This window comes from Eulemur rufifrons, chromosome 9, assembly GCF_041146395.1.
Source record: "Eulemur rufifrons isolate Redbay chromosome 9, OSU_ERuf_1, whole genome shotgun sequence".
Classification (NCBI taxonomy): Eukaryota; Metazoa; Chordata; class Mammalia; order Primates; family Lemuridae; genus Eulemur; species Eulemur rufifrons.
This window is the reverse complement of record NC_090991.1, coordinates 25,948,746-25,972,638: the sequence shown is the minus strand read 5'-3', so window position 1 is coordinate 25,972,638 and position 23,893 is coordinate 25,948,746. Positions and strand designations below refer to the sequence as shown.

Genomic DNA, 23,893 nt, shown 5'->3' with positions numbered 1-23,893 from the left:
TTGTGAAAACATGTTATACAACTAGCACAAACTGTGCTGGTGTTATTTTGCTTTTGGCAGTAATGAATGCTTAGTTATTGCTGCATAACTGTTTTTTCCATCTGCTGGCTAGTGATCAGCAGAGGTGTCTTCATTGGCCATCTTGATAAACATACGATTTTCTACCCTGCTATTAATCAGAGATTAAGTCTGGCAAATTTTAGAAGGAGAGAGGAAGAGATAGACGTGGTAGGCTAGTATTTCCAAAAGAATGAGTTGGTTCATGGTTGATTTATGATATTTTGTTCATCCCTAGAAAATCCAGAGAGAATCCTAAAAATAAAGTGACAATGTTTTAAGAGTTTAACTTTTAAGGATGTAATATTCTACCATAATTTTATGTGCATGTTTTCCAGTGAACCAGCCTGCTGTGATGTTTTTAATCATTCATCTTGCTCGTTAAATGAATCAATGCCTTCAGATTGTGAAATATTTTATATAATAAACTCTATAAAGAGCCATTTTCTTTTCTCCCTTTCATTAATGCTTTAAAATCCCCCTTTTTACAGGACTTTGCCTCCCGGGCTAAACTGGCAGTTCAAAACCTAGTACAGAAGGTTGGATTTTTTGGAATTTTGGCCTGTGCTTCAGTAAGTGAATTGTATTAAAAATGAGAATTCACTAAATGGTAGGGTTATATTTTGATCTGATTTGTTCTAAAGATATACTGCTGAATGAATAAAAATGCTGTCACTTTTATTGGGTGTGCAATTTTGTGAATCATATACTTTACTCATTAAATGAACTGTTTTCTGTTGGATAGGTTCAGATCTTGTTTGTTGACTTTTAAGTATTTTATCATGCATTGGTGACTTCAGACCTAAATGGCTTGATTCTGTAAGAATAAGAGAGACAAAAATCCATTCTCCCAGTGAATAATACATAATGAAGTACATTTAACGAAATAACAATGACTTCATTCTCCACATTTTATTTATTTATTTATTTATTTTGCAGGCAGGGTCTCGCTCTGTCACCCAGGCTAGAGTGCAGTGGCGTCATCAGAGCTCACTGCAACCTCAAACTCCCAGACTCGAGCAATTCCCCTACCTCAGCCTCCCAAGTAGCTGGAACTACGGGTGCATGCCACCAAGCCCAGCTAATCTTTGTATTTTTTTAGAGATTAAGTCTTGCTCTTGCTCAGACTGGTCTCAAACTCCTGGCCTCATGAAGTCCATCCACCTCAGCCTCCCAAAGTGCTAGGATTGCAGGCATGAGCCACCACACCTGGCCAGATTTATAGATTGGAAGTCTTTTTTCAAAGTTTCAAGTATTAGTTACAAGGGAGAATTCATGTAAAACTTGTCTAAAGTAACATTAATTCCTGGCTAGGTAATAGGAACATCTGTGGCACAGTGGCTCACACCTGTCATCCCAGCACTTTGGGAAGCTGAGGCAGGAGGAATTCCTGAGGCCAGGAGTTTGAGATCAGCCTTGCCAATATAGCAAGACCCTGTCTCTACAAAAAATAAGAAAATTAGCTGCATGTGGTGGCACATGCCTGTAGTCACAGCTACTTGGCAGGCTGAGGCAGGAGGATTGCCTAAGCCCAAAAGTTTGAGGCTGCAGTGAGCTATGAATTACACCACTGCACTCCAGCCTCCAGTGAGAGAGAAGACCCTTTGTCTTTTTTTAAAAAAAGAAAGGAGGAAAGTCTTAAGTTTCAGATTTCTGAAACTGACATTCCTTGCTGAGTTGGTGATTATCCTGGTCCTTTTCTGACATGATAGAAACAGTTATATTTGAGTTGGAGCATCTTGATCAAAGTTTTTTTTGGTAGCCTATACACAATTCTTGGTAGTTCAGTGGTGGATTTAGTCAGAATACCCAGACACCTGGTTGATTATGAAATGAACTGTGATTATGAATAAAATTCACAAAATTATTGTCTGCTGACATACAGCTATTTTATCCATTATATACTAGAACATGAATACGTCTTTGAGCTCTCTGCTACCTTAACAAAGCAGATGGCCAAAAATTAGGGCACCAAAGTGATATGATATAAGCATTATAGAGATTCTAAAATACATATATGCCTAAATTACTATCTATTGGTCCTGGCAATACGGGAAATTTTCATAATCTAACTTCTTTTTAATGCAGAACCTCTTTATCACAGTTTTGATCATAACTACTTGAGCAAGTTACAGGTATGTTGTAGTGTGATATAGTAGAGTGAGAATGGGCTTCGAAGTCAGGCTGACTTGGATTCAGAAACCAGTTATGTCCTTTATTAGCTAAGTAACCTCAGTCAAGTTACTCTCTTTGAGCCCCAGTTTTCCAGTTTTTAAAATGAGGCAGTAAGATACTCATTGCCAAGGCTGATATGAGAATTTAAGATATATGTGAAGTAACTAACAGTGCCTAGAACATAAATGCTCAACAATTTTTTATTGGGATTCCTCAGCCTTGCATCAACCACTGCATTCTAGGTATGAAGAAGTAAAAGGTTCTTTACCCTCTCTTCAAGGATCCTGAAGTTTAGTAAGAGAGACAATTGAGATACAGTGGTGAATAAAAGATACTGTGGAAGTCCAGAAGAATGGGATTAAACTAAGATGCCTAATGTATAATAATGTCCTTAGCTTAGAGGCTAAAAGAACAAGCTTGGGAGCCACACTGACTGGATTCAAATCCTGGTTTGCTGCCATTTTCCTTGCACCAGTTGCTTAACCTGTCTGTCTCACTCTCATCTGTAAAATGGGTATAATGATATCATATAAAGTGTGTTAATGATGTACAGCCCTTAGAAAAGTGCCTAAGAAGTCAAAGCATTTAATAAAAATTAGCTCTCATTATTCCTAGTGAAAATATAAGTACTACACCTGTATCCTAACTGCTAAAAATCTTTCTGTATCTGCTGTTCTTTTTTATATTTGATTAGGTATAGTCAATATTTATCACAAATTGAAAATTCAATTTTGTCCTCTAGGAATTTTTTCTAGGAAATTTTTAATACTTATATTTCTGCATACTTGAGTTAAGGTAAAAAGGAGTTTAATAATTAGTTATTTTGTTGTTAGCACTTAAGCTAAGATAAATAAAACTCCTAGTTGAGGGACTATCTCAAAGCAACTGCCTAGTTCTTTTATTTCTAATCTTTCAATATATTTAGTTACCACTTTAAAAAAAGAATAAATAATATGCATATCTAATAAAAAAATTATTGATTATCCTCTTCTGAGAGTATCCAATGTAGAGTGAAGTATCCAACATTTTAACAAGTTCTAATTTTTATCTACTCTGATTTACATATCTCATATGCTTTAAATTTATTTTCATTTCAAAATGAGTTATAGGCTGGGCGCGGTGGCTCACGCCTGTAATCCTAGCACTCTAGGAGGCTGAGGCGGGTGGATCGCTCGAGGTCAGGAGTTCGAGACCAGCCTGAGCAAGAGCGAGACCCCGTCTCTACTAAAAATAGACAGAAATTATCTAGCCAACTAAAATATATATAGAAAAAAAAAAAATTAGCCGGGCATGGTGGCGCATGCCTGTAGTCCCAGCTACTCGGGAGACTGAGGCAGTAGGATCGCTTGAGCCCAGGAGTTTGAGGTTGCTGTGAGCTAGGCTGACGCCACGGCACTCACTCTAGCCCGGGCAATACAGTGAGACTCTGTCTCAAAAATAAATAAATAAATAAATAAATAATAAATTAAAAAAACAAACAACAACAAAAAAAAACAACAAAATGAGTTATAATCTTACAATAAAGAAAAAAATTATAATTTATAGAGTTGTGAGAGTCACATGAGAAAACACAAGGAATGTCAGATGTAATGTTGTGCAAATAATATTGTTATTACCTGATTGTAAGAAATGAAATTGTATAAAGCATTTGAATTTGAATGAGAAAAACAAAAATGAGTTATTGAATCCAAGTGTAACTAACAAAAGAATACTTGAATTCTAACTTAATAATGGCATTATTTTTTAAAGACCATATGTGACAAATATATTTTAAACAACTAGGCTTTTCTTTCAAAGTTCAAAAATGAAATTATATGAATTAATTGGGTTACAAATGGTTCAGCCAACAGCCACGAGGGCAGAGAACTTCTTTGGGAGACAAATGGATGAAATACTCAAAAACAGCCTGTGGTTTCTTTGCATTTTTATATGAAATTGTCTTTTAACATTCTTAAAATGTGGGAATGTTTAGAAAAGGTATTTGTTGTGAATCACTTCTTTGTCTGGAACTGAGTGAGTATTCAAAACATCTGAATCTGTGTGCTCTCATATTTCCATACTTGATTTTCTTTCTAAAATATGTCACATGGCTCCACAGCCTTAGGTCTCCTAAAATAAATTACAAAAATAACAGCATATCTGCCTATAAATATATTTGTGAATTTACTAGAATATTTGCTAAAGATCTAGATAATGTTTATATTTCAGTCTAAAGATTTTAGAGCCCTAATAACTACTGAAATAATCATAAGGCTCTTTCTTCGCTCATACCTCAACTTAGAAAATAGCCAAAAATCTACTGAATAGGAGTAAATTCCTGCAGATTCATTGACTTTATCCATCCAGTTCTCATGTGATGCTATAAGTAATATAAGCAAAAGGACAGTTTGGTTTGCTGTGAGCAGATTCAACACCTAAGATAAATATAAGACCCAGCTCGTAGACACATTAGCATACTTGCCTAACATCCTTCTGAGTAGTCTAGTACTGATCAGGGAACGCGTACCTTGCTTTGCAAATAAACAAGGCTTAAAACAGAACACCACATATCAATGGATGATAAAATTAAATTGTTCTTAGATTATATATGGATGTCCTTTTTTTTTCTCTTTATAGATTCCAAATCCTCTATTTGATCTGGCTGGAATAACATGTGGACATTTTCTGGTACCTTTTTGGACCTTCTTTGGTGCCACCCTGATTGGAAAAGCAATAATTAAAATGCACATCCAGGTAATTATACCCCCTGATTCACTGCCTAATGATGATGAACCCTTCACAAAGCAGTGAAACATATGTTCATTCCTATTATTTGTTAAGTTGTTAAGTTATTGTTAAGTTATAATTTCTACTTCTTTTGGTTGGTAGCTAGCTTTATTAGGTAATAAAGCATGAATGTCATTTGGAGGTTAGTGAATCTCTTTATTTTCTTTCTTTCCTTCTTTCTTCCTCCCTACCTGTCTTCCTCTCTTCTTCCCTCCCTCCCTCCCTTCCTTCCCTTTCTCTTTCCTTCTTATTTTATCTTTTGCCCTGTGAAACCATTTATCCATGACTTTTGCCAAACAAAAATAGTGTTCCTGTGTAAGAAAATGCACATCTTTTTTTATATACATAGTAAAAATAAAAAAAGGTTTCTTTACTGACCACAAGCTGAGAGAATGTTGCCTTTCACTAATTCTTATTTTCTTTCACATACTCTATATAGCACTTCCTCTCATGGCACCAATGTCCTTTACCGAAAACCAGCAGATGTTAGTGTGGGGGAGAATGGGGAAGAAAAGGGTCTCTGAAGAGGTGAGAAGATGTGGGTTGTGGTTAGAGAAGTGAGAATCTGCTGGTCCTCAAAGCCACTCTTAAAATCTTTAGGATAGGGTGTTTGTGTGTGTGAGCACACGCATGTGTATATGAATAGAGGAGAGAAAAGAGGCTAAGAACTTAAATGAGAGGGAAAGGGATATGTGCTTCTAGAACTGTGATATGAGGTGTTTCCTTCTGAGGGAAAAAATCTCACTAGAATAAAATAAAAATTAATTTGGAAATAATTTCTTTTTAATCAGTATAGTTTACAAAAAGAAGTATTCACCAGAAGAAAGGCAAGAACAATGAAGTAGTATGTCTGTCCTCATATGACTCCATAATAATTAAAAATGTGTCTGTCCCCAAAGTTTCTTCTTAACACCTTTCTACCTCTAGTTCTTAGAAGGGAAGATTGAAACAGGAAAACCTCAGCTCCTTCTACCTCCCACTTTATAATCTTAAATTTTGGCATTTGGAATGAGTTTGAGTCTGTCCTCTACTCTCCTCCCATAATAACTGCTCAGAATTTTAAGGATATGTTTTTCCTCCTTCAAGGAATTTATTTCTTCCTACTTACATTAAGTAGTTTGTTCAGTGAACACAGGCTTTTAAATATTACAATGCTAGTTACTTTGGTTAAGACTTAAAATAATCATAACAGGATTTTTTTCAAATACTAAAATATTATGGTGAATAATTATTTAACAATGATCTCAAGATAATTTTTTTCTGTGATATTTTTAGTTCTTTCTGGAGAAGAGAGTTATTTAGGTTTTTGGAGTTCTTAATAACTAAGGAACAATAACAGATTATTTTAATTCCTTTTTTTCTTAATTAAAAAAATTATTTTTTAGAGATACTGTCTCGTGCTCTCACTCAGGCTGTAGTGCAGTGGCACAATCATAAATCATTGTAACCTCCAACTCCTGGCCTCAAGCAATCCTCCTGTTTCGGCCTCCTAAAAAGCTGGGATTACAAGAGTGAGCTATTGTGCCAAACCCCTACTTTAATTCCTTTTGTAATAGCAACTTCTCTTGTAATCTGTAAACTTTATGTATCCTGCTTTATACTTCTTGAATGTGGTAATTTTTTATAAATTATAGTAAAATTTATTGTTGTATAAGTATCCTGTCTGTAGTAATAGGGTATGCAACTTACTGGACCTTTCATTTCAGAAAGATTCAAAACTAGTATATTTTTAAATACTCAGATTTTTTTCAAGTTATGATAATGTTTAATTTTTTTATATAATAGTTCACACTTCAAAGCGCTTAGTGTATGTTATCTGGTTTAATTCTTATAGTCCTGGCATAGAGGAATTACTGTACCCACTTTGTAATTGTTAGGCATAGGAAGGTTAGTAAATAATAGTTGCCTAAGAGATGGAATTTGAACCCAAGTCTTTAGGCTTCAAGACTTTTGGTGTTCTTCCCATTCCTTTACATTACCTTCTTAACTATGGATTATTTATGTGATCAAGGAAACTAAATGTTTAATGCCTGCTATTAATCAGGACCTATTCCAGGTATTGGACTGGTTATTTTATTGTCAAAACAATCCTCTGAGGTAGTTATTATCCACATGTCATACATAGATGAGGGAACTGTGTTAAAGAAGGTAAAATACTTGTCTAAGGCCCTAGAATTGAAACCAAACTCTGTAAAGATAAAAGCTCATTCCTGTACCTATGTAGAAGCAAAAAAATGAAAGCTAAATTCTGTTTTCTGACAGGAAAGAATCTGAGTTCCTTCTCTAAACTAAGATCATGGGCTGTGTTTGCTATGTTCCATTGTATCATAGTGACATACTTCGTAAAGGCATGTTACTTGATGTACATCCAGATGTAGCTGAGAGTAACAAACATTTCTCATTCCTTGGGTAAACAATACTAGTAATATAAACATTTTAACCATTTCTGAAATAATAGAGGGGAAGCCCTCTCACACAGACTTTTCTGTGCTCTAATAGTAAACCTGTCTCCTCATCTGCTTTTCTTTCTTCCCTTTTTCCTCAGCTTAATGTGAGACAGCCTTCTTTGATAAATGTTGTTATTTTTATTGATGTCTTGCTGTTAACTTTCACTTAAAAAATTCAAATCAGTTCACCTATAATGTTAGATCAGGAGTTCTCCTTCCACTAGACAAGATCAAGTCCTCTGCCTGTAGAAGGATCCTTGTAGATACTGCCTTTCTCCCAAAAAATGAAGTAAGTTAACATACTCATTTATATTACTTCATGTACCATATAACTTACTTAGCATGAGTATTATTTATTGCCTCTCTACCTTCCCACCCACCAGCATATACACGTACATGAACTATAAGCTCCAGGAGGGCAGAAATTTTTGTCTGTTTCACTGAGGTATTCTAATGCCTAGAATAGCATCTGGCACATAGTAGACACTCAATAAATATTTAATAACTGAATCTAAGATTCTTCTTTTCAATGAAAGACTTTTTTTTTTAACAGATGGTTTCTTCTCTGTTCATTCTGGCACCATTAGTTCCCCTACCCATATCTCTTTCTCTTCTTCCTACTCTGCCCTATCCCTTGTTTCCTCTGTACACATGGTTGAAGGGGGGGCTCTTTGGTGATCCGTGCCTTTTGTTTATTTGATAGAATCCCCACTCTGATCTCTAGCCTGAAAGACTCTGAAACACATTCTAAAATGTCTGACACATATCTTGCCTAGAACAGTGAATTTTCAAGCTGTTACATATAAAAAGAAAATCTTGTTTTGTTTTTGAGCAATGAAATTGTGCAATTATCTGGGCATTGGTTTATTTTGAATGTTAGGAAATGATGGTAGGAAAAGCTCATGGTGGTGAAATCACTGAGAGGCAAAACCATTAGCCTGGTTGATTAATAAAAGATTTATAGCTCTATATAACTGGCTTTTGGTATGGGCCTCCATATATTAATGCTTTTTCCCTATATTATCTGTAATTGTTGGCTTCATAATATCTGTGCACCAATTGTGTAACTTTGCCTTAATAATCTTCTACCTGAAATAGTAGACTTTAGTCTAACTCTGCCTACTTTCCTGAGATTCCTAATGGTTGGATAAAAAGACTATTATTAATTATTTTATTTTCTTCCCCTCCCCTTTGGTTACATTGACTAAAGTAATTATTTAGCAAACAATAACAGAACACTAAAGAGTTTGTTATCAGGAATTTAGAAAGAGAATCCAAAATTATTCCATACTTAAAGCTAAACTTAAATATCACCTTCTTAAATCTGTAATCATACAATTAAATGTGACCTTTCCTTTCTCTGAACTTCTATAACACATTGTTTGTTTTTACCACTAATGACATTGGTAGTTTTATATTTTAATATATATATTTTTGTACTACTATCTTTCTACTATTTGTAGAAAAATTAATAAACTTCTTCAGGGCTTTGAAGAAGTGTCCTTCTCAGATTTGTGTTCCCTGAAAACTTTTAACAATGTCTTATATTATCCATAGTAAGTACTTTACGTTAACATTTGTTGAATTGAGATGAAAACATTTGCTACCTGTTAGCCACTAAAGACATCTTTGTGAGTGATATAAAGTAGCAACATTTTTATTTAATGGGGAAGAGTACCTTATTAACTTCAAACTGAAAATGTCCCAGTTCTGATAAGGATCCCTTCACCCTAAGCCTGAAAGGCCAAGCTCACACAGGATCTGGGAATGGAACTTTTATGGTACTTCTATAAAAACTTTCCAGGAAAGATGTACAGTCTTTTTGTTATCTTCTGGATTAAATTTACACCTGTCATCGGGGTAATCAGCTTTAATTTCAGTGGTGGGGGCTATATGGGAACCCATAACTTCAGTTATGTACACTATTCTGAGAAACATAGGATTTGTAAATGTCCACTATTCCTTCTCATTCTTGGATTTGGTGACTCATATTTTCCCTCAGATATGATCATGTATCGTAGCAAGACAAAAGCTGTGCTTAAGGAAAAACATCCTTAAAATACAAAGTGAGCCAGGCAAGATGGCTCATGCCTGTAATCCTATCACTTTGAGAGGCTGAGATGGGAGAATCACTTGAGGCTAGGAGTCTGAAACCAGCCTTAGCAACATAGCGAGACCCTGTCTCAACAAAAAAATTTTTAAATTGACCAGGCATTTGTAGGACACTCCTGTAGTTCCAGCTACTCAGGAGGCTGTGCCAGCAAGATCGCTTGAGCCCAGGAGTTTGAAGCTGCAGGGAGCTATGATCACTCCACTGCACTCCATCCCAGGGAACAGAGCAAGAAAATAAATAAATAAGTAACATTTGAATTACATAGTGTCTTTTATTTTTAAAGAAATTTAAAAATTGCAATTAGGGACACAATCTCACCTTTTTAGACTGTTACCGGAAATGTAAATTTATATTGGTTTTTCTGATGACTATTTTAACTGGTGTTTTCTTTACAGAAAATTTTTGTTATAATAACATTCAGCAAGCACATAGTGGAGCAGATGGTGGCTTTCATTGGGTGAGTAATTCTTTAAGAACTTATATTAACATCATCACTGTTTCAATGGGAGTCAATATGTAGAAGCCTGAATGAGAATTAAATTTTTGAGATTGCTCTTTTATCTTTCGAGAAGCAAAAATCTTTTGCCCTATTATAATTAATTGACTTTCTTGTCCTATAGCAGGGAAGGGTCAAGTTCAAGTTATCCTTTTTAAATTGTAAGCCATATATATATCAAGTCATATAATTCTTGAGTTAAAAGAAGCTTTGGGGTTTGAATCTACAGCCCCTCCAAAGAAATAAGAAATGCTTTTATATATAAAAGACATGTGTGTATCATTACAGTTTAATGGTGCTTTAGTACGATTCTGTGACTTTTGGCCAAAATTAGATGCCAAATACACAGTTGTGTTTAATTTAAATATAAATCTTACATAAAATTTTAGTATTTCATTAAATAAGGCATGATAAGATGGTGTAATATTAACAAAATATGTCAGGCCTCTATTACTTCATTAGAGAAAAATTAGACCATTTTAAAAGGGCTAAACTGTCCAACCCTTTTATTTTTGGGTTTAGTTTTAAGAAGTGAATAGGCTAGGCACAGTGGCTTACGCGTGTAATCCTAGCACTCTGGGAGGCCGAGGTGGAAGGATTGCTTGAGGTCAGGAGTTTGAGACCAGCCTGAGCAAGGGTGAGACCCCGTCTCTGCTAAAAATAGAAAGAAATTAGCCAAACAACTAAAAATAGAAAAAATTAGCCAGGCATGGTGGTGCGTGCATGGTGGCGCATGCCTGTAGTCCCAGCTACCCGGGAGGCTGAGGCAGGAGGATCACTTGAGCCCAAGAGTTTGAGGTTGCTGTGAGCTAGGCTGACAACTACAGCATTCTAGCCCAGGCAAGAGAATGAGACTCTGTCTCAAAAAAAAAAAAAAAAAAAAAAAATGAATAAAACCAGTTTTAACATGATTTAAAAGACAATGTCACAAAATTGTTGAGTTCACTTTGATAAAACAGTAAGGAAAAGACCCATTTTGTTTGGCTAATCAAATTAACTTTCAGCTGGAATATGAATACTGTCAGGTATTAACATGAGATAAAACCAAAAATTGTTTTTGTTTTTTGCTTGTTTTTTTATTATTCATGTATGATTTTTTAATTCATTATTTACAGGGGAGAGATTTTTTCATTTAATAGTACAACTGTCTTATGGTGGAAAAGGGTCTAGTTGAAGTGCCCTTTGTTTAGTTTTAACACAAATCTTTGTCTTAAAAGACACTTAGAGAATAAAACATTTATGAAAATTTTTGTTGTTTAAAAAAAATTGCCACCTGGTGATGAGTTTGCGAGTATTGGTTTTATTATTCTTTAAACCATATAGTATGTATCATATTCACTCTTTTCTATATCTGATATGTTTTATAATAAAATAGTTTTTAATAATATTTTCCAGTTCAGTTTTAATGGAATAATTAAGGAAAAAATATATTCTTGACAATATACTCAGTGAAGCTAGTCATTGGTTTTATTAATTCCTAAGCTTCTGATTATAAATGTGGATTATAACTTGCACATTAAAATTTAATTATTCCAATTTTTTGCTGCCTGAATTCTTATAAATAAAGTGGTTTAAACATTACCATACATTGCATTCAAAGACAAAGAAGAAATATTCTTGTCCCCCCTTTTTTTAATATAAGGAAAACATTTCATCCATTTTTAGAGATTACTGCTCCATCTTGAGAGAATTCTAAAGGACATACAGCTAACTACCACATCTACCCACGCATTGTAGAGCTCAGTGAAAAGCAATACCCACATTCTTTCTTTGTCCTTTTCCCATACTAAACATTTGTAGAAGGAAGTTTTTCAACTATGTCTGGATCCTCACCACTACCCCCTTTTGTTTCCTCAGCCTTTGAAGTTTCTAAGAAGTTAAATTACTTAGGTGCCTGTTTCATCTTCCCACATCCAGTTTCATTGCCTTCCAACCTGTTCACCATACTTCAGTCAGTAACCTTTTTGAAATTTTAATCTGGATCTGACACCACCACTACTCTTACCTCCCAGCTCCTCCTCTTCTTGAAACTCTTCCCTTGTTTTTCCCTTCATTCTTAAGAAAAATCAAAACTCCTTAACAGAGTTTATAAAGTTCTGTGTGATCTGTCCCTTCCAGTTTTCTCTGCTCAAACCATTTGTCCATACTTGAGTAGTTGAGTCTCCCACTACTGGTCTTTGCTCATGCTTTTTCCTTTGCCTAGTTCAAGATTTCTCAACTTTGACATTATTGACATTTTAGGCCAGATAATTCTTTGTTATGGGGAACTGTTGTGTGCATTATAAGATATTTATTTAGTACCATCCTTGTCCTCTACTCACTGTATGCCGCTAATAACTACCAATCGTAACAATCAAAAATGTCTGCAGACTTTGCCAAATGTTGAGTGGGGGCAAACCCACCTCATTGAGAATCACTGACTTAGATAATGTCCTTTAGCTTTCAGCTATTACATTTTCAGAAAGCCTTCCCTGACTTGATCACACACTCTCTTTACCAAGGACCTCTCTTCACCACGGTATGTACTACATGCACTTAGAGTTGTATTTTTATATTTATGTTTGTGGGTATATGATTACTGTCTTTTCACTGTTAACCTGTAAGCTTCTCAATGGCATATTTATTTATCTATGATAAATAGAAATAAAAGTGCCATTAAGCTTGGGCCATTGTAGTTAAGTTAGAATACCTTATGTTTTTCAAAATTGGTAGTTGCTTTTCTCCACTAGCATGGCCCCTCAAAAAAATTCCAGTGATCCTTTCCTCTTAAGATGGTTTTGCATAAAGTTATTCTGATATATTCAAGACCCACTGGATTCAGACTTTTTGTTCAATTAGATGATGTCATATTTTAAAAGTTATTTTCAGGAGAAAATTATCTTAGAATGTCTTGATATCCTCATCTTTTTTCCTGGTACTATCTACAGGGATTACTTCAGCTTCTTTTCTAGATAATATATTAAACAGTATAAACATTCAGACTTGGCAAGTGATAGTAATGCTTTATTATCAGATGCCAAAGGGTATCTTTTTAGTCTTTGTCAGTAATAACATTATCTTTTATTCAGATTCTCCAATTGAAGGTGATATTTATTTTCCTACATTTTGAAGTAGGAAATGCTTTTAAATATGTGTTCAAATGAAAATTAATAAGTAGACTCACCACATTTAGACTGAAGATGAAGTTAAATGAAAAGAATGAATTTTTTAAGTAGACCTAAATTTATGGTTTCATATCATAGTAAATAGATTAGTAGTTTATTTCAGACAAGAGAAGGCAAACAGTTGGATTGGCTCACTAGACCCATTGTTGAGTTGAGCTGAAAGTACTGCCTCTAACTTGCTGTGGAAACATGCTCCTTCAATTGTTAGCTCTCCCCTTCACACTGCTTAACACTCTAAATTGTATAGCAAATCATCAAACTAAACTGGTAAAGTTTGGAATGCAGTTTCTTGAAGGATATTTAAAACTATGCTCCCACAAATAAAGCAGTGATGAATTGCTATACTAGAGGAAAAAAATCAAAAGACAAGCAAGAAAAAAGCCAGCAGCAGTTCATATTTAAAATAAAATTATGAGATACTAAGGAATAATAAAAAATGAGTATCAGGAGTAAGGACAGCTAGGGAGTGGTAGAGTGAAAAGAGCACAGCCTTTGGACAACACAAAGCTAGATTTGAATGTAAACTCTGCCACAGGCCAGTTATTTAACTTGTTTCTGCATTCACTTCTAGTTGCTGTTCTTTGGAACAAATTTCGAAAGAGTAGCATTTCTTCTCCAGTTCAGGAGGCCACTGATAACCTTTCCAACCCCAGTCAAAATGTGAAATGTCCTGTAGCCAAATATTTTATAGTTTAGTTGAAACACACTCATATCAGTGAGTTAACATTCCAAAGCTTCGCCTCAAGTTTAATATTGCCTGTGTTCTTAAAGTCTCATTTTTCAAAGTTTCTACTGACTGTAGATGAAAAGGTAGACTTCTAGGTGACTATATTGTGTGTCCTCAGGGAAGATGTTGGGAAAGCCTACCTCCCCTTAAAGAAAGTACCCATCTTACTTTATTCTTTGATCAGTAAAATGCCTTTAGCCAAGACAAAGCCTTTCATCAAAGATTATACAAATAATTCTTGAGGAAACTATTTTTTGAACGCAGTAGGTACTTTGTATATATATTGTAATATTTATTATTAGTTTACTTCTAAGTATAGCCCTGCATGATAGGTATTTTCCTCTAACTGGAAGAAAATTAACCAAGAGAAGTTATAAGTATTATAAATTATTTATATAATTTTTATTTTATTTTGTTTTTTAGCTACAGCTTCTGGAATGACATATAATTTTTATTTTATTAATAGTTCCATTAACTTCATAAAGAGGGTATCATACAGTATGTAATCCTTTGGAACTTTTCACTTAATATATTGCTACTGTTGTGTATTGCTGAAAATTATTCATTTTGACTGCTATATATTATTACACTGGGTGCTTGATTATTCATCTAGTTTCCCAATAATGGACATTTGGATTATTTCCATGTTTTTGTTGTTTTGAACATTGCTTCCACAAGTATTTATTAGTGAAAGATAGTTGGAGACATAGGAAAGAGCCTGAAAGAATGATAAAAAGGACAATTCAGAAGCAGAAAATAGTGAATAAAAAAGAGACATTGGATATAAGCAAGATACTTTAACTGTTGGTTTTGTGTAGGGCCAAATTTGGGCAAACTCACAACACAGATGTACCTGTAGCATGCCAGGCTAAGCTGTTTGCTTCCCCCACAGGTAGCATTGAAAAGATGAAAGAATTTCTGTTGACAGTTATATCTCTGGTGGTCAGATTTAATATTAATTTTTACAGAGGTTTGAATGCTATGCTGATGCCTGCCCCAAAGGGCTTCTATTCTCAATGTAACTATGGAGTTGTCTACCTAAATATGATACCCTAAATATGCTTTTGGCATATGGTATTCTTAGTACAATATGTCATTGTATGACAGTCCTAAGGTCCCAGAGAAAAGATAGGCCCTACCCCCAAATTTTAAATTTAAAGTTCCCATCTCCCAATTAGAAATTATAATTAATAGATTTATTTCTTGGACAGTTCTGGAAAGTAGCTGCCAGTGTCATTAGGTTTGGGGAAGGTATCTTTATTGCTCAATCAAAAGGTTGGTCTAGGCCGGGCGCGGTGGCTCACGCCTGTAATCCTAGCACTCTGGGAGGCCGAGGTGGGCGGATCGTTTGAGCTCAGGAGTTCGAGACCAGCCTGAGCAAGAGCGAGACCCCATCTCTACTAAAAATAGAAAGAAATTATATAGACAGCTAAATATATACATAGAAAAAATTAGCCGGGCATGGTGGTGCATGCCTGTAGTCCCAACTACTCGGGAGGCTGAGACAGGAGGATCCCTTGAGCTCAGGAGTTTGAGGTTGCTGTGAGCTAGGCTGACGCCACGGCACTCACTGTAGCCTGGGCAATAGAGAGAGACTCTGTCTCAAAAAAAAAAAAAAAAGGTTGGTCTAGTTATATATGTAAATCTGAAAAGATGTAATGAATTAGTCATACATTCTGAGAGAGATTAAAATATAGATAATAGCCTTTTGGTTCATGGTTTGTTTAGAAGGTGTTTCTCTAAAAAGATTAGGCATGTATTGGAGTTTTTTACTCTTTGGTATCCTAGGTTGAAATAAGTCAAGGGATAGAATCAAAGACCAGAGAACTTTCAAGCTCCAAAGACAGTACATTTGTTGTGGTCTTATATATTTTTTTTTAATTACTATTTAAAACTAATTTTTATTTAATTTTAGAATTTCTCCAATGAAAAAGACCTGTACATATTTCTCAAAGAGCATAACCAAATCTAATTTTAAAAAGCATGATTAAAGTGACATGTTCCCGTATTCTCACCAAATAGGGGATGAAAATTCCCAGAAAATAACATTATGCATATGACTCGTAACAAACCATATGCAGAACATTGGCTCATTGTCAGGTTGCCAGGGTCTTATTGGAAGTCTGAGTCCCCAGTTTTACCACACAAGAAAAGTTTCCATAACTCAGTCATTGAACTTGAGGACTGGGGGATGGGGTTGGCTAGAACAGGGACTTTTTACCAGATACAGAATGTTCCATGCTCTTCTTCGTTGTCTCCTATTTCTGAGTTAACTTGATATTTGACCTCAGAGTCAGGCTCGCTTGTGGCAAGAGAGATCATTTTAACCAGTGAGTAATTAAATGCTTGAATCCGAATGTTGTTTCTTCTTTCTCACTCTATGGCAAGCGGTCAGAATGAGCTATGTGAGCCTGGACTTTTTCTTCCGCAGAAAGAAAATCTATCCTTTTCATTTTAAAATATAAAATGGTCCATATACTTAATTCTCTTTGACTTTGATCATTGTAAAATAATCAAAAAAGGTATGGAAGTATGGAACATAAACGTGTATTATCTCGAAAAAAGGGTAGAGTTTAAGGTTTAACATAGATGTTAAGACCCCAGCTGCTGAGACACAGTTGTACACTCTGATTTTAACATTAACCTCCTTCTGCAGTTTAGGAAGACTCCTTTCTCTTCGTGTTCATGGTAGTTTATATAGCCTTCTCTTTTGACACTTGGCCCTTCTGTGTTTTTGTTATAAATATTTATTGACTAAATGAATACATTCATTCATTAAATAGGAGAGATCACTGTATTTTAGGCTGAGGGTAAGACTCTATCTAGTAAAAAGCTAGAGATAGAAAATTCAAATGACAGAAGGAAGGATGTGGGAAGGAAATTAACATTTAGTAAGCACCCACTGTACCAGATGCTTTACATAAATTTTTATTTAATATCCATAACAAGGCTGGGTGTGGTGGCCTAGTGTGGTGGCTCACTGATCTGGCGTAGGCAAGAGGATCCCCTTGAGGTCAGGAGTTTGAGACCAGCCTGAGCAAGAGCGAGACCCTGTCTCTACCAAAAATAGAAAACATTAGCCAGGTGTGATGGCCCGTGCCTGTAGTCCCCGCTACTTGGGAGGCTGAGGCAGGAGGATCGCTTGAGCCCAGGAATCTGAGGTTGCTGTGAGCTAGGCTGATGGCACTCTAGACTAGGCAACAGAGTGAGACTCTGTCTCACAAAAGAATAATAATAATAACAATGTCCATAACAAAACCTGTGAGGTTCTATCACTGTGTAGATGGAGAAACCAAGGCATAGAGAAGTTAAATTCATGTAAATGGAGATAGGATCAAGAAACAGGGTAGATTCGTTATCTTCTTTAACCAGTTCTTCCTTAAACTGGAGTGAAGATTCCAAGATTTCTTGAGGTAGAGAAGGGGGACATCGAGGGAGTACCGTAGAAGGCAGTGAGGTACTTTGCTGGGATTTGGACCAGAGTTCCAGTTTCAAACAGCTGCTGTGTGAATTGATAGGGAGTCAGCATGAATTCTTTCTGTCCACTCTCCTTGTCCACACGTGCATCCATCCACCTGTGCACAGCTGTTGCTAGTTACTACTGTTGTAACTTTTAGTGAGAAATCTACTGGTTTCTATACTGTACATTTAAGGGCATTTTTTTTCCTCCTCCAGCATGCTTCTGGATTGAGTTCCTTGAGGGCAGAGATCATGACTTTTTTTTTTCCTTTCTGTTACCTACTTGTATTTAGTGATTTTCTGCCTAACTAATCTTTGAAATAACTAGATTATGCTTAGGTAAGATTGAATTCCATTCAATACTGTCACTTTTTTTAATCCTCTCACCGTGGTGCCCACTTTCAGTGATCTCCAGGGCAATAAGCTTCAGTGCCATCTCACATTAAATTTTAAATTCTGTAAACTATTCTTTATTCTTGACCTTTGGGTCTTCAGCTTCCTATTGCTGATTTTTCTTTGTTAGATCTCATTGAGTATTCAAGCCAGCTTAGATCTGTCACTATAAAAAGCTGCCACCAGGCCAGGTGTGGTGACACTCCCAGCTACTCAGGAGGCTGAGGCCTATCCCTTGAAGCTGGGAGTTCAAGGCCGTAGTGCACTATGATTGCACCACTGCGTTCCAGCCTGGGCAACTTTGCCACCAATCTGTCATTTTCTATAAATGAAATCAGTTGATTTTTAACAGGGTTTTGTTTTGGCAACTAATCAGTTTTACTTGGTTGTTATAGACCACTCCTTTAGCCTTTAGCTCTGGCCTCATTCATTAACATAAATGCCTGCTTGGCTGCTGCTGCTCAAGTCTTCATTCTGAAGCAAGGCTGGTTTTGTTTTCTAGAGCTTCTCTTTAATGATAGCGTATTTCAAAGACTAGCTGCTAATTATAAGGTCTTACTTCCATTCTGATTCTTATAGAAAACAATTCCAAATGTTCAAAAGCAAGTGCGATTTCAAATTCTTTTGTGACAAAAACATGCTCTTAGGCAGTAGCGACAATACACCTGATAAAATGCACCTGGATAAAGCACTGGTCTTCTCCACAGCCAGGAAGAAACGGATGGTGTCATGTGTTTATAATACGACTCAGCACATAATGTACTAACTCAAGTACAAAAGAGGTTTTAATCATTTGAAAGGGGCACAGATGTGAATGAAATCCAAGATGTTTTAATCCCACATCCTGAGGTTGGATCACAACGAGTTTTAGAAGGTGCCAGAGACTATATGAATCCAAACTTGTATATATGAGAAAGCCTAGATTTTCTATTATAGAGTATAATTTTCTTTTCTTTTCTTTCTTTCTTTTTTTTGGAGACCGAGTTTTACTCTGTTGCCGTGGCATCAGCCTAACTCATAGCAACCTCAAACTCCTGGGCTCAAGTGATCCTCTTGCCTCAGCCTCCTCAGTAGCTGGGACTACAAGCACACATGCCAGGACGCCCGGCTAATTTTTCTATTTTTAGTAGAGACGGGATCTTGTTCTTGCTGAGTCTGGTCTTGAACTCCTGAGCTCAAGAGATCCTCCTGCCTCGGTCTCCCAGAGTGCTAGGATTACAGGCGTGAGCAACCGCGCCCGTCCTAGAGTATAATTTTCATCCTGAGTTTATTTTATGTTGGTGTGCTCTTCCAAGATACTGGGATGTAAAGGAATTTGATTTGTTTTTCTTTTCTTTCTTTCTTTCTTTTTGTTTTTTTGTAAAAAGTCCTTGAACTTGGAGAAAGGCACTTGATTTCTTGATTTGGGTGAGCTACCACATTTCATATCCAGAGCAAGTAGAATGCATCAGTTAACAGTTTTTTCTTATAATATCAGTTTCAAAGGTTCATACTCGATTCATTTAAATGGTAAAGATAATAACACTTTAATTCCAGGCACACAGGATTACTAGATCCTATTTTTACCAGGTTACATATGTTGATTTTCAGTTAGAACTAGTTGATTTACTTATTCCTGGATTAATTAGGTAACAATTAGTGTCTTTTTTTTTTTCCTTTTTTCCCTCTAATCTCTGAGGACTGGAAAGCTATTAATATTAATGAGAGACAGCATGATGGCCTTTGACTTCTTCAGAAAGATTGCGTGATAAACTCACCAGCAACCACCCTACCCTTTTTCTGAGCAGTGTGCTTTAGGAGGAAAGACAGTTTCATGTGGAGGGTAATCTATCATTGTTTAATCAGGCCAGGAGTCTGAGGTCCATTCTGAGTCACTATGAATAGAGCTCTAGTATTGGTTAGTCCCCAGGGAAACTGGTGGTTAAATACTGTGAGAATCTTTATCTGACAGGAAATGACAACTCATTAAAATACTAGCCGTTAAGCCTGTTTAGATCACTGCCTACGGGGTGGGGAGGAAAATTTAACTCTACGATGTTTGACTAAAATGTGCACATTTCTGAAAATAGAGAATCACTTACAGACTGTTTGTTACCAAGAAAGGGAATTGCTAGTCCATCCTGCTGCTGAACTTACACCACACCCTCATTGCCTCCTTTATATAGATGACAGATCAGCAACTAATGGCAGTAGGGTGGGGGGAGGGGCTTTTGTTTCATTCCTGAAATATATACCCTTCTGGTACCTTAAAATTAAATCTCTTCTGCAGAAGAGTCTCTTGCTTTTAGTTAGAAGGACTATTTTCTCTTTAGGGCTCTACTCCTATACTCCTGGGCCAAATCTCAATTGATAGAAGAATTCTCTGGGGTCAGAGAATAAATTTGATTAATTGATTTACATACAGTGGTCCTCGTTCAATCAAGAAAATTCTAAAGGCCTTGATATTCATTTGGAATGTAATTAAAATTTATAACTGTGGGCACAGGTTTTCAGTCTCTTGAGGTTTGTCTATCCAGATTCTTAAAGGCTCTCTTTATAGTTGCCCATTAGAAGAATGAGAGATGGGGGTGTAACTACATGATGAGTGCAATGCGCACTGTCTGGGGAATGGACACACTTGAAGTTCTGACTCGGGGAGATGGGTGGGACATGGGCAGTGTATGTGGCCTGAACTTTCGTACCCCGATGATGATAAGCTGAAATAAAAAAAAAAAAAAGAATGAGAGAAAAGGAGACATCTAATGTACATTTTTGTAGAAATGGCTATTTTTTCTTGTGATATATTACCTAACAGTCTTGCATTGCATTGGTCTGCTAACTAAGCCTTAAGATGTTTGTTACCTTTTGGGAACAAGGTATATTTGTAACCCTTATAGTTCAGCCTCATGGTCGAAACCAGTGGTCTCCACCATCAGCGTGGGACTAAAGTAATAAAGTTCTATTTATATTTATTTTTATCTATTTTCCTTTTTGTGTATTTTTGTAATGTATATAATATTATTGTGGTAACATATATAAAAATTTATATGGCTATACATACTTTGAGGATGTAGCTGAGGTCTGATGGGCACTCCTTCAATCCATGTCAGAAAATCACACGTCAGAGAGAGTACAAAGATAGTCTAAGGAAAGAGGGGGAGTTCCACAATACAAAAGAGGCGTACAGTGGGCCCCATCTCGATAATTTGTTCACTTTTAGCTTATTGTAACTTGTTGTGTTTTTCCTGTACCACATTAATCAGATTTATAGATGAAAATTTCTAGTTTAAACCTCACAAAACAGACAAGTGGCTTGAAAAGGTTCTTTCAAAGAAACACTAGAATGATTGGAGATAACACAGTCATATGTGCTTAACGATGGAAATACATTCTGAGAAACGTGTCCTTAGGCGGTTTCATCCTTGTGGGAACATCCTGGAGTGTGTACTTACCTAAACAGTATAGCCTACTACACACCTAGGCTATATGGCATAGCCTATTGCTCCTAGGCTACAAACCTGTACAACATGTTACTGTACTGAATACTGTAGGCAATTGTGACACAATGGTATTTGTGTATCTAAACCATAGAAAAGGTACAGTAAAAATATGGTATAAAAAATAAAAATGGTATACCTGACTAGAGCACTTAAATCATGAATGGAGCTTACAAGACCGGAAGTTGCTCTGGGTGAGTCAGTGAGTGAGTGGTGAGTGAATTTAAAGGCCTGGGACATTACTGTACACTAGTAGACTTTGTAAGCACTGTACCCTTATGCTACAGTAAATTTATTTTAAAAATTGTTCTTTCTTCAATAATAAATTGACCTTAGCTTACTATAACTTTTTTACTTCCTAAGCTTTTTTTTTTTAATTTTTGACTCTTTTGTAGTAATACTTACCTTAAGACACAAGCACATTATACAGCTGTGTTTTATTTATGTCCTTATTCTATGAGCTTTTTTGTAATTTTTTTTAACATTTTAACCTTTTTTGTTAAAAACAACACAAGGGCCGGGCACAGTGGCTCACGCCTGTAATCCTAACACTGAGAGGCTGAGGTGGGAGGATCATTTGAGCATAGGAGTTCGAGACCAGCCTGAGCAAAAGTGAGACCCTGTCTCTACTAAAAAATAGACAGATTAGCCAGACGTCGTGGCACATGCCTGTAGTCCCAGCTGCTCAGGATGCTAAGGCAAGAGTATCACTTGAGCCCAGGAGTTTGAGACTACAGTGAGCGAGGATGATGCCACTGTACTCTACCCAGGGCTACAGAGTGAGACTTTGTCTCAAAAAAAAAAAAAAAGGAAAGGAAATTGAACACCCCGCTTTTTAAAAAAAAAAAAGAAGGAAAAATGACACAAGAAGGCACAGTGGCATGTACCTATAATCCCAGCTACTCAGTCAATCCAGGAATTTTTCACCTTCATTATAATCTTATAGGGCCGCCCTTGTGTATGTGCTCTGCCATTGAATGAAATGTTATGTGGTGCATTGCTATACTAATTATGCATTCACAAGGAATAACAAAAAAAATAATTGCAGCACTGACATTTCACTGGTTCCTAGTATAAGCTTTTCAGTAGCCACATTAGGAGGTAAAAAGAATGACAAGCTAATCAGATTCTCAAAAGTCAGCTAAAAAGTTTAGAAATTATCGAATCTTAATAAAGGACAAGCCAGGCACACAGTGGTTGGCACCTGTAATCCCAGCTACTTGGGAGACTGATTTGGGAGAATTGCTTGAGGCCAGGAGTTCAAGACCAGCCTGGGAGATATAGTGAGACCTCCATCTAAAAAAAGATAATAATGGATAAGTATATAATGTGCCTTGAAATATTGCCTAATGATGGCACAAAATCTATAATTTGTAATACATTTAAATTTTTTATTTTATCTTTATTTTATCCTTTGAAATTTATATTTGTGTATTTTACTATGTGCGTAAGTAACCTAAATATGATATATACACACATACACGCACACATATCTCAAAAAATGTTTTTAGACCATTGGTCTAGCCTGCTTTGCCCTTAAAAGCTACTTTTGATGCTTTCAAAAAGAGTGTCATCAGTAGTCTACTTCAAAAGATTTCTGTTATGCTTTCTGAATTACAGCAGCAATAGGATTGAACCTTTTTTCCCTTTCTTTTTAGTAGTACCCCTGACCTGAATCTTCTCCTAAAAACATTTTTTTCATTTATAAGCTTTCAAGGATATGACTGATTATATCTTGAGACTATTTAGACTTTATGAATCATCAGAGGGATATTAAATAACCCAACCTCAAAGTACTGCACAAACGATGAAATAAAGGTACAAACCATGTGCCCATACTTTTTCCTAAGAAAAAAGTCTTATTACCCTATAGCCTCCTTACTAAGAACCCATAGCAGACAGTACATTTTCCAGGAAAGTGGGTGTAACTTACATGCTCACTTTCATGCTAAGATCCTCAAAAAAGTGGTTGAAAAAAGTGCAGAGCCTATATTAAATTAAAAATATACTTTATTAATACCTGTACAATATTCTTGGGCATTTCAACTGTTTAATCTTGAAGTATGCCTTCTGTAACTAGGGTTAAACAACAAGACAAATCAAGATGTTTTTTAAGTTCATTTCTTTCTGGGTTATTAAGCACAGTGCCTCCATTTCATGAAGACACATAATAATGCAAAACACACACCTGGATGAAAAAATTAAAACAGAATCATCAACAGTTTAAGGAAAATTTCAGATCTTCTAATAGCAAGCCCTAGCTTGATGACTGTCTTCATCATGGAGAAGAAATTCAAAGTAAATCAGATGACGTGTTTTTCATATCTGGTGAATCAACTTGTTTGAGATTTACACAATTTGAAAAGAGTCCCTTGAAAAACAGGAATAATAATGACCCATGAATTCTAGGCGTGCTTGGAATGGGTGTGTGCTCCATATTAACCAACAAATGAAAATTTAAGCATTGTGAAAAACAGGAGTAATCACCCCACCCACTCCCTATACAACCTCTGCCAATTGTGATACTTCCTCTGGAAGATTTTCTGACGTTGGTGGATACAGAGATTAGTGCAGACCTTTATAATGAGATTATGGAGAGTTTAAAATACAGATTTCTTGT

General features: G+C 35.9%; 1 protein-coding gene across 5 annotated transcripts in view; it reads left to right on the top strand.

The window, feature by feature from the left end:
- VMP1 (vacuole membrane protein 1) overlaps positions 1-23,893 on the top strand; it is a 110,693-nt gene that overhangs the window by 80,497 nt on the left and 6,303 nt on the right. For 3 of the 5 annotated variants that reach the window (XM_069481093.1, XM_069481098.1, XM_069481096.1), the window contains 3 exons: positions 549-629; positions 4,849-4,965; positions 9,954-10,015. In XM_069481093.1, coding sequence (XP_069337194.1) covers positions 549-629; positions 4,849-4,965; positions 9,954-10,015 — 260 coding nt within the window. Of the gene's footprint in view, positions 1-548; positions 630-4,848; positions 4,966-9,953; positions 10,016-21,442; positions 21,458-23,893 lie in introns of all 5 variants that reach the window. The other 2 variants (XM_069481094.1, XM_069481097.1) reach the window with 1 other exon arrangement.